At 38.7% G+C, this 12,217-nt stretch overlaps 1 protein-coding gene across 2 annotated transcripts in view; it reads right to left on the bottom strand.

Annotated features, from left to right (window-relative positions):
- Positions 1 to 12,217, bottom strand: part of LOC101849899 (sphingomyelin phosphodiesterase 4) — a 44,192-nt gene that overhangs the window by 5,834 nt on the left and 26,141 nt on the right. For both annotated transcript variants that reach the window (XM_013091273.2, XM_005091491.3), the window contains 7 exons: positions 11,186 to 11,276; positions 10,269 to 10,387; positions 8,217 to 8,340; positions 6,818 to 6,857; positions 5,113 to 5,282; positions 1,619 to 1,840; positions 322 to 465 (listed from right to left, as the gene is read on the bottom strand). In XM_013091273.2, the coding sequence (XP_012946727.1) occupies positions 322 to 465; positions 1,619 to 1,840; positions 5,113 to 5,282; positions 6,818 to 6,857; positions 8,217 to 8,340; positions 10,269 to 10,387; positions 11,186 to 11,276 (910 nt within the window). The remainder of the gene's footprint in view (positions 1 to 321; positions 466 to 1,618; positions 1,841 to 5,112; positions 5,283 to 6,817; positions 6,858 to 8,216; positions 8,341 to 10,268; positions 10,388 to 11,185; positions 11,277 to 12,217) is intronic.

Raw genomic sequence — 12,217 nt, forward strand, 5'->3', positions numbered from 1 at the left:
TCCCACCCTCCCTCTCTCTCTGCTAAAATAAATTAATTATAGTAACACAAGATAGACATACCACCCAAGAAAAAAGACATACTACCCGAGATGATCAGTAAGTAGGCTAGGCCTAGCAGCAGCCTTGCATTGTAACCAATGTAAACTACCACTCGCTCAGCGAGCCAATCACAATCCAACATTTTTGGGGTCCACCTAGACACCATGACTACGTAGACCCCAATCGGGGAGTACGTAGACACTTCCAAAATCATTTTTAAATCTCTAAAATTGCAAAGAAGCTTTACAAGTTCGGATGAAGGTGAGTAAATGGCTACCAACCTGTCTCCGGCCAACATCAGTCAACTTCAGTCCATTCTCAGTCTCCACGCACTCAGGCAAACCCCCTGATTCCTCAGCCAAATAAAGAGACTCGTCCGCGATAGATGCGTTCGGGGGGACAGACACGCTGCTAGGACGTGGCAACTGAGGCACATACAAACATACACATGTAATAAACACACATGCATTAAATAAATATGCAAATGTATTATTAACATACACACATGTATCATAAACACACATATATGCACAATAAATATACACACATGTATAATAAACAAACACCTACACACACACACATATAACAACAAGTAACCACCATGTCTTATATGTTTCTGTTATGTTCACTGCCTTCTCCCGAAAATAAACAATACTCTTCCTCAGCCTTATGCATTATCTCCAAAAGATATAAATAACTTTATCCAAAAAAATACAATCCAAACTCATGCAACACTGTCTACTGCTACAGATATACCCTTATTTGGATGCCTTTTAGCCCAGGATAGGGAAAGGTGGGAAATGTTTGTTCGTGGCCTATATCCTGATCCAGGATAAGTAAGGCAATGATGACGATGATGATGACGGATGCCTTTATTTATCTTGTTTTCACTGAGAATATGGATACAGGATAACAAAACTGAAGTTAAAAAATAAACCCAGTGCCTTTCTAATGGACGGCCTGCTTGCAACACAAATAGGTCATATAAGTGCCAAAGACAAGCGGGTGTTACCAGAGAGTAAAATACAAAGAAAAGAAGGGGAAGAGATAAGGAAGATACATCTTTTATTTTTTATTTTTTTATAGTAGAGGGTTTTACGGCGCTCGCAACTGCATAAGGTCATATGAGCGCCAAGGGGTGAGTGTCAACAGAGAAGTCTTTACAGGGAATCAGACTTAGACTGCTCACCTCTCTAGCTTCAACAGCACAAGGTCTGCTTCGACTATCAAGGCACCTCGGAAATAGCCGGTCACAAGAGAGTGGCAAACATACAAAAGAAGTAGAGGAAAATGACAATAGTAAGGATCAGGAAAGAAAAAGCAGCAGTTCCCTGTTGTAGATCAGGCACAGTTATGAGCGTGACATGAGTCAGCCCATTTACAATTCTACAATTCTACTATGCTTGAACGAGAAATGTCCCCCCTTTGAGAATGGCTTACAGACACTACAGTCAGTGGTACTGCCCTGGGGGGTTATACATCTTTAATCATAAAACCAGGAGCAATACACAGCACAGCACCCATCAAACATTCACCCATCAAGTGTTTGAACTGCACCGCCGTCAAAGTTTAGCTTACCGAGAAAACACCACAAAAGTTGTGAATGGCGTGCTCCAGATGGCCGGGTAAGCGTTTCTGCTCAGCCAAGGTGTTGTAGTCGCTCTCCCCTGAACCGCCTGCCCCGAACAGCGAGGCGAAGAATCCCACGTTCTTCTGCGCTCTCCCGTCCGCCACACTGGCCGACTGTTTTTTCCTGACTATGTCCAGAGACTCTGTCAGCTGTTCCACAATGCGCATCATCTGGGGAAAAGCCATGACAATCGTAAAATAAATTTTAAAATAAAAGGTGTTTGTTTTGTCTTTCTAATTTGTTTAGTTTCAGTAAGAGTTTTAAAGCACTTGCAACACAATAAGGTCATATAAGTATATAAGTGAAGAAGGTTAGAGGAGTCACAGGAGAGTAAAAAACACTAAAAGAAAAAGGAGAGAGAGGAACCATAGATGTTTGATAAGACAAGAGGAGCAAACCACTCTAGAGTACCTGCCGAACACCCACGTTTTGTCTTTGTACCACGAATGTTGCTCCCAAGTAGACACTAATAATAGTTGAACCTGCTCCAGCTACCACCTCTCCAAGACAACCACCTGTGCAAACCACCACTTCCTACTTCCCCCCTTACATTTTTTTCTTTTTTATAATGACACTGTCATAGAAGACCACCAGTCTAAGACAACCAATTTTCTTTTCAACAACAGCTGGTCATCTTGGACAGGTTCCACAGTAAATATTTCTGTAAGCTGAGAACTAGGCCCTGTCAGAGACTGCTGAATGAACTGCCATAATCGGACAAAAAGCCAAAACTTTTTATTTGCTCAATCAAAAACCTGATCAGTTACTCTACTTATGTGAAAAAAATCAAAAGTGAAACTGTGACTAGTTCTTTTAATAAATTAGTATTCAAATTTCAGAACCACTCTCACTCTATTTTTAAATGGTTACGCTGACCAAAAACGTTTTTGACAAATCTGCTGTGGGGAAAAAATGGGTTTTGTCAGCTTACAGCAGTACAGAAAAGCTCATCGCCACATTAATAATCATCAAATGCACAGACAAAAAGCCAGACTTACAAAAAGAAACACACAAAAGGAAAGTAAAGAAGTAGGACCTACTTGTGGTGTCCTCCTACTACTGTTGTAAGAGTAAAGGAAAAAAAAAAAGAAACATGTCCCAGAAATATTGCGAATAAACCAGGGTAACTTCACATCATTTACACAGGGTGGCCAGGGAAATTTTCCTCCTAAAAATCCTACCACACCAAAAAAATCCTACCACTATAAGTCAAGCTGTTTCTTGCCATTGTCAGTGTTACGGCTCTCATCAAAGAGAATCACGTAGAAGGAGCTATTTCGTACACATCTTAGGATAGCCGACTACATCACTGGGGCAATCCCAATTAATGTTCCAAGGTAGCCACGTTTTGTGCAACTACACTGAAATCTCAGTTATAATTTTTCAGCCTGAAAACATTTCCTGAATGAGAAGACTCGTGTCAACAACTGCTCTAGTTGATTACTATTATATTACTGTTGGTGCTCCTTTCAGTATCTCTCACAACACTTGCTCTGTTCTTGGTTACCTTAAGAATAGACTTGGCACCACACTGGCTAGTTTTTGGGCTTTCGTGTGTTTTTGAGGTACCATGTGCGTGTTCAAAGCTTTTACACCTGAATGACGGATGACAAATACTTGGGAACAGAATTTTCATCTAAACTTGCTGTTATCATTTGGATACTCGATCAATCATTCTGAATACTTAGGGTTGGACAACCACTCAGTGTTGATGAAGTAGCACTTTCCCATGATGCTGGATCTAGTCTAGATCTCTCTCTCTAATAATAGTCTACACATATATAGTCACAAAAATCATAAGAAAAATAAGTCTGTTTCTAGCCTGGGTTTCAGTATGCCAAGTGCCGTCAATCTTCTACTCTCCAAAGACTATCTTGCTGAGTTTTTCCATGGTCAAACGACTATCACCCATCCAATGACACGCCATGCTATGCAGAAAGCTCTCGTTGCAATCAAAATTCTAAATGCTAAATGCTAAAATTTGCTACCAAGTTCAGTTTTTCCCCCTGGTGTTGCCTTTAACCCCCCACCTCACCCCACCCCACCCGAGTGTATCTTTTTAAAAAAATTATTAATCCCGCCATCCCGGAGTCCTATACTTCACAACGCTCAGACTTAGAATGAACTTTAGTGACCCTAACATTCGCGGTACTCACTCGACGCCCTTTCATCATATGTGTGACATACAAATGCGCAGGTTCAGTGACCGGTCACGACGGCGAGCCCGACAAGACGCTTGTATAACTTTCTTTTCTTTTTACACAAGTGACGAATATTGATTTATTTTCATAGCGACACAGCCTTTCTAATGCACAAACTGCATGTTACAACAATGTTGTATTATCAGACTTTTACCGGCAAATTTCAGGGTGGTAGTGAAAGCAAAAGTAGACCTAGATTTTCCCGATCGAGCCTCGGCATCACTCGTACACTTCCGCTTGCCGCCATAGCTGCCTTTTCGCATGAAACTTACTCTCAGACCGGGAAAAGCTGAATGATCGCGACCGACAAAATGAACTTAGGGACGTTATCGGATTTGGTTTCCAAATATTCGAGAACTTTTATGTATTTTCCCGGGTCTTTCCCGAGGCAATTTAAAGATTTCCTCAAATTTCCTTTTATTGCCGACGTTTATCCAACCATTGCCGTCGGAACAAAATTTTTCCGACAAAAATCCGACTTATTCGACCTAAACAAGAATTTCCGACCAATTTCCGACTTCCCTGGCCACCCTGTTTACAATAAGCTTTGTATGACCCATGGAAACGGAATTCCAAGAAAAAAAATGGGTTTTAGTTTTATACAACAGGCAAAAAAAAAAAGTTTTAATCAGAGGATTCTAATTAGAGTACTAGTCAAGTATGCAAATAAGATTTACTGCTTTTTAAAATCGTAAAACCTGTCTTAGATGCCTACACACTGTCGAAGAAAAAATGGTCACCTTTGACAAATTCTCCTCTTAGATATTGCCATTGCCATGCAGAAAACAACACAACGGGGAAGTAGGAAGTGGTGTTTTGTACAAGCAATTGGTTGTCTTGGACAGGTTGTCATTGGAGCAGGTTTGACTGTATTACTATGCATTCGGTATTCTTTACCCTTGAAAATATCCCCTAACATTCCCTCCCAGTCACAGCATCTGTGGGGTAGAGGTTAGGTGCTTCACTGTCACACGCAGGAGACCCGAGTTTGATTCCTAAGAGGAAAGAAATTTTTATCGAGAATCTTGGTCTTTATGCTGGGAGGTTGTATCCCTCTCAGCCCGAATTGGCCCTGACAGGCAGAGACCAAAGCCTATCTCCTAAACGAATCTAAATTGTTTCAATGGTGGTGTAAAAACACCCACATTTTTTTTAAAAACCAATATCTAAAAGAATTGTTCATGTAAAAATTGTGTCTGAATCATCATTCCCTTTCAAACAAAACAATCTGATAGACCTACATTGTACTTCATGGCGTCGCTGAAGAAGGGCATGTACATAAAGTTGGGTCCTTCCAGTTCTATGAGCTGTGAGGGCGGGGCTATGGCAGACACTTGGAGGGCGTGGCCTGACAGGTAACTCCCACCCAGGTCAACGGGCCGGGACATGGGACCAAACAACTCTTGTTCAGCTGGGGGGCGAAAAAAGCAATAATGATGATAATAATGATGATGATAACATGACGATGATAAAAATAATAATGATAATACTAAAATGATGATGATGACAAAATAATAAGAATAAGAATAAGAATAATAATAATAATAATAATAATAATAACAACAACAATAACAACAATAACAATAAAAATAATAACAATAATAATAATAATAATAATAATAATAATAATAATAATAATAATAATAATATAATTTGATATGCAGCATTTGTACAGCCGGGACATGGGACCAAAATACTCTTGTTCAGCTGGGGGCGAAAAAAGCAATAATGATAATAATAATAATTATGATGATAAAATAATAATGATAATAATAATGATGATGTCAAAATAAAAACAATAATATTAATAAAAATAATAATAACAATAACAACAACAAAAATATAATAATAATAATAATAATAATAATAATAATAATAATAATATAATATTGATACACAGCATTTGCACAGCACAACCCTCAGCTAAGAACAGGTTGTATGCACTTTACAACGTACATCATTATCCCAGCCGACCCTAGAATACTCAGAGACATTCTTGGCTTCCAGAGAAGCATACAGCTCAACCGGCTAATTAAGCGCTCAAACACTAACAAACTGACAAGATTTTTCGGTTTATATAGTGTAGCTGGGTAACCATTCCAAGCTGAGTGAAGTAATGAAAATTTGTGAAAAGTACATTTCCCAAGGACACAACATCGGGCCTCTTATGCAGTTCGCAACCAAGATCTTCCAATTGTGCGCCCAACAGTCTAACCACTAAACCTACATAGGCCCCAATTATTACAATGCTACATGCTGTTACTTTGGTTTTCTTCTTAAAGTATCTTAATTTGTTTTGTCTTAAAGTAGTGTTGTTAAGGCTTCACACACCCCATCCACACAGTAAAGAAGATTTAGGAGACTGGAAACTTCAACCTTAATTGTCGGAGCAAAATGACTCATGTTAATTGAAATTGTTACGTTTTACATCTCTGGTTTTTGTTTTAGTAAACTTTTTATTGCACTTGCAACACTAAATGATCAAAGAAAAGCCCAAAATTAGAGATGTTAGAATACAAGACGGTAACAAACACCAAAAAAAAAGAGAGATTAGGAGGATAGATGCTTGATAGGAAAGAAAGAGCAAATGACACCAGAGCACCCGCCAACCACCCGCTACATTTCTGGCCACATCAAAATGTATTGAAACCTTTGAGGCAAAAGGGAAGTCTAGTGAAATACCAACTTCAAGAGAAAACAGCAAGACAGACAGAAACAACACTGAAAAATAGAGAGAGAGAGGACCCAGCCAATACTGAAATATTTTCAAAAGATTAATCAAAACCTTTATCTAACAATGACACAACTAGAACAATCATCGTAGTCATCCGGTGCTGGGAACAAAAATAAGACAGACAGAAAGAAATAGAGAATAAGTAATGAAATAAAACCTACCAATAGCACCCTCCAGCCACCCCTAAGAACAAAATGAAAACAGCTCCTTACCTTTAAAAATGAGGTTGGGAAGATTTGGCAAATTCAGAATCTGAGAAAAGAAGAACATGAAAACAATTATCATCCTTTTCACTACTACTGAAGTGTCCAAATTATTTTTTATTCAAAACATCAAGTTATTACCACTGAAGGACACCAGTACATTGAAATTACTAATCCTTGCACAGTACAGGCTGCCTGACCTACTGCTCAAGGAGTACTGCACTGTGAAACTTGAACCAGACTTGGAATTAAAGAAAAATGAGAAATGATTCCACATTATCCAGAAGTTTATGCACAGTCAAACATGCTCTAGAGACCAATTGTCCAAAATGACCACTTCTCATCTCGCGTTTTTTCAATATAATAACACTGTCCAAAATGATCACTTGTCCAACACGACTGCGACCGCTACGTTTGATCAACCAACAGCCCCAATAACCTGTCCAAGACAACCAAGTAAATCCTTAATTGCATGACAGATTTTAAAAAATATTATCCCTCCACTTCTCCCCTCCCTCCATAAGGAAAAAATCATTTTAATAGCCTAACAGCAGTCCTAAGTACGCAATCAATTCCAGTTAGGACTTCAGAATGGTATAGGTTTAGTTTTTTTCCCCTTCATTTTCCTCCACCTGCTCAAGAAGACCACCCATCTAAGACAACAATTCTTCTCCTCAACCACGGTTGGTGTCTAGGACAGGTTCAACTGTACATACCATAACAAATAAAACATGACAGTGCCCAGTGTAGTGTTTGTGTTGTTCTCAAGATGATTCTGATAACTATCGCAAAACTACCCCTCTGAAGAATCTCTGACAGTCTAGTTGGAGAAAGTGAATCGTAACTATAGAAAGCATACATAAAACAAATGTCCCTAAAGGGACAAATGAATAGTAGCCTTCTTTTACCAAGCTTTTTTTTCTGTAACCCTATCAAAATGACGCCATTATATTAATATAACATTGTGCATGTTATGTTTTAGTACTTGTCATAGTTATGAAAAGGTTACTTTTATAGATTGTAGACTGAACACATTGTTACTTTCTATAGTTACGATTCACTTTATCTAACAAGACAGTCAGAAATTTTTCATGTGAGGGGTAGATTTGCGATAGTTATTAGAATCGTCTTGAGAACAACACAAACACTACACTGGGCACTGTCACGGCCACCATTCCGTGCTCCCTATAAGAAAAAGAAACTTCGATGCACTGATGCACATCATGAGCGCGTGTAAACGAAGACCAAAACACCAATCTCGCTATGGTCGAGTGTCTGCAAAACTTCTCCCCCCCAACTTTGATTTGGTTCCAAATAGAGTCAAATGGTGCGTTCCATATCGAAGCCAAATTCCATTAGGAGTGCCCGGACTTGGGTATAATACTACAAGCCCAAGAGAGACACTCACTCGGGACACCCTGTAGACCATGTAGGCGCTGTAGGCAGAGGTGAGGTCCATGCGGTGAACACGTGGCAGGAACTCCACCGTCAGCACGGTATAGAACAGCAGGTTGTCCTCCACAAACTCACACCTGCATTGAGAGAGAAAGAGAGAAGATGGTGAAATGGTTGAGGTTTATCAACACTGTTAGCTTATTTAAGAGGCAGGACCTCCGAGTTTAATGTCCATCTCCGAGAGGACAGAGCCAAATGGGAAATTTGCGTAACTGCATAGAGAGAGACAAGATAAGATAAGCTAAGATAAGATATGATAAGATAGATAAGGTAAGGTAAGGTAAGATAGATACGGTAAGGTCAGGTATGGTAAGGTTGGGTAAGGTAAGGTAAGGTAAAGTAAGGTAAGGTAAGGTAAGGTAAGGTAAGGTAAGGTAAGGTAGGGTAAGGTAAGGTAAGGTAAGGTAAGGTAACGTAACGTAACAAAAGGTAAGAATAGTAAGATAAGGTAATAAGATAAAATAATACATTTTTTGCCCCAGAGGGAAATTTTTCTTGGCTGTACAGGACTGTAAAAACACATGCAGTAAGTAGGTATACATAAAAATTAATTCATATATTACTCATTAAAATTCAAGATGAAAAGAAAAGTAAAGCCGACAAAATGCACATATCACATCAGTTGCATCATTCAAACTTCTTTTGTATCTTTCTGTCTTTGCATTTAATGGTACATATCTGCCACTGCATGATCTTACAATTTGTGTGGAAAGGGGGTGTGATGGGCTGGTTTTAATGCTGTTTATCTTTTTTATACATTTCATTAATTCTAGTAAAATCATATCCAGAGATCATGCTGGCTTTCTTAATAGTTAAATAGTAAGGTAAGTAACGAAGGTAAGGTAAGGTAAGGTAAGGTAAGGTAAGGTAAGGTAAGGTAAGGTAAGGTAAGGTACGGTATGGTAAGAATCATCCGTGCCATAGCAAATATCACTTTGTGGAGATGAACAAAATCTTATCTTATCTAACCTGTCTTTCTTCATGAGGGTGTGAGTTAGTGTTATCTTATCTATCTTATCTTGTAGAATGGGCCCATATCCACATGTTAGAACAAATGACACATTAAAACACATGAGAGCATAAGTGTGTGTGAGTATGAGTGTGTATGAGCATATGTATATATCGCGACCTCAGCGCTTTCTTGTCGTATCTCCATTTTTTTTTAAACAGTGAAAACAGTTCATAACAAAGAGTGAGCTTAAGAAGAAGTCACAATTTCAATGTTTAAAAAAATGGAGATACGACAAGAAAGCACTGAGGTCACGATGTGAGGCATTGTGGTGAAATCAAGCACTCGTCAAAATAATGAAATCGACGATATCTGCATTTTTCCTCCATTTTTTTCTCTTAATTTTTTGGGGGCTCAACAACTTTTATGTCCATTTAAAAACGTTTCGGGGTGGATTTTACCAAAAAACATTGATTAAAGGCACAACATATGTAAATATTCTGTTTTCAAGGACTCTCAAGCTTTGAAAATCATCAAACTTTGGCAGCCATTTTCTCTTTAACTTTATATCTGAAACCATGCGACCCCAAAAGATGGTCAAATGAACAAGCTTTAAGATGATACCATTAACTCTAGATGTCCAAAAAATTGACAAGCGCCCGATTCTACCGCGTCATGACACCTAGCAGCAGTGGCAGGTAACTCTCTCAGTTTGGGTTTGTGTGCCTCAGAGTTTATTCAAACCAAGGACAACCAGTCAGTCTCAATAGCTTTGTACAGTGCCTCAGGCCCATAAAAAGAGCAGTGAGCACTAGACAAATGCATTCTAAGCAAAGCATTATTATCATTACCATTTTAATCCTTCTTCTTCTTCTTCTTCTTCTTCTTCTTCTTCTTCTTCTTCTTCTTCTTCTTTTTCTTCTTCTTCTTTTTTTTTTATAATAATAATCATAATTATTATTTTATTTTTTTAATTATTATTATTATTATTATCATTATTATTATTATTATTATAATTTGTATGATTATGATTATGATAAGTATCATTCCACACACCATTTATCGTCCACTTGCTTGCCCTGCTCTGAGTCGGAGGGCTGGGTGTCCGGGCAGAGTCGTCGGGAAAAGTCCAGATAGCGCCAGGGCTGGATGTAGCTGAGCCAAGTCTCCAACACCTGGACAGACAACAGAATTTGGGGAGGGTTTCTTAACTGTAGATATTTTTACACCCCCATCAACACAATTTGGATAATTTTGGGTTGTTGTCTTTTTGGGGTTTTTTATTAAGTGTTTTAGAGCAATTGAAATACAATAAGGTCATATAAGTGCTGAAGACTACACGTGTTACAAGACAGTTTCAAACATCAAAAAGATGGAGGAGAGATAAGGACAACAGATGTTTGATAGGAAAGGAACAGACCACATCAGAGCACCCGCCAACCATCCACAACACAACAGATTAATTTAGATTGGGTGTAAAGAGAGTCGAGCACAATGACACAACAAAGTTCAAGCTTGGTGCAGGGAAATAGCAAGATAGACAGATGGAAATAATACAGAGGGGAAGAAAGGAAGTAGGACCTACCAGAGGCACATAAAGGTACAAGAACAAGAATTGACAAGCACCCATGCATACACGCACGCACGCACGCACACACGCACACACACACACACATATACACACACGCACGCACGCACACACACACATACACACACACGCACACACATATGCACACACAAACAGGTCAAAACACCCAAGTCAGTTTTGTTGATTATTTTTAGTAAGGGAACTAAAACACTCGCAACACAAATAGGTCATAAAAGCACGGTGTTACTAGAGAGAGTACTAACAAACATAGATGAGATTCATAAGAGATAAAGACGATAGACGTAAAGCACATAAGAAAGAGAAAACCACACCAGAGTGCCCACAAACCCCGGACACACTCTGGTGACAATGCCCAGCGACTCACCATTCTAAAGCAGGAGTCAAGAGGCCAACGGTCAAAGGCATGCCTGAGGAATGTGTACAGCTTCTTCTGGAGGATGTGAGGGATCACAGACCTAAGGAAAAATTGTTTGTTAGAGTAAAGAGACTGCAAAAATTTATTGTTAGAGCAAAGAGACAGCTAAATCCAGTAACCTGACTTCTAAGTGTTGCTAGAAAATAACCTAAGTGGACATGTATAATATAAGTGAGGCATAATACTGACATGAGGCGCTCGTCAAAATAACAAAATCGAAGAAACTGGCATACTTCCACTGGTTTGGCAACTTTTAACGAATTTTTGTATTTCGGCTCAACACCTTTAATGTCCATTTAAAAAGACATTTCTGTGTAGATTTTACTGAAAATCCTTGCTTAGAGGCACAAAAATTGTAAATGTTCACTTTTCATGGACTCTCAAGATATTTGAAAGTCACCAAACTTCAGCAGCCATTTTCTCGCTAGTTTCACCTGTGAAACCAGGTAACCCTCACCTCCATCGCAAATATTATAATAAAGAAGTAAGATGTGTATTTTGTTCGTCAAAGCCAAAGCAACTGAACTATCTTTATGATGTTACTAATAACTTCACATGCCCAAAAATTTACGAGCGCCTGATTCCATCCCGTCATGACGCATATGATTTCACCATGCTTTGTTGAAAAATGCTCGAGAACATTACCAGTGTACCTTGAACTTTCACTCAAAAGACACCAAACAAACGGCATAAGTAAAGCTTCATGCCCCGCCATAGACTACACAAGCCTATTTAAATCAAATTTTTGGTACCCCTGAAAAGCAGCTGGTGACAAATTTGTGGATTCTATAATATTGACAGCTGACAGTTTGAAATTCAATTGATATACGACTTTGACGTTTTAAGAAAGCTTTTTGTTCTAGGAGGCATTATACGTCATTTGCACCACAATTAGGTAATATAAGTGCTGTAACATGAAAGATGCTCAACTTTTGAAATTTGCAGATTTACAACAATGACATTATAATATATACCCCCCCC

Source organism: Aplysia californica, unplaced genomic scaffold, assembly GCF_000002075.1.
Source record: "Aplysia californica isolate F4 #8 unplaced genomic scaffold, AplCal3.0 scaffold00031, whole genome shotgun sequence".
Taxonomy (NCBI): domain Eukaryota; kingdom Metazoa; phylum Mollusca; class Gastropoda; order Aplysiida; family Aplysiidae; genus Aplysia; species Aplysia californica.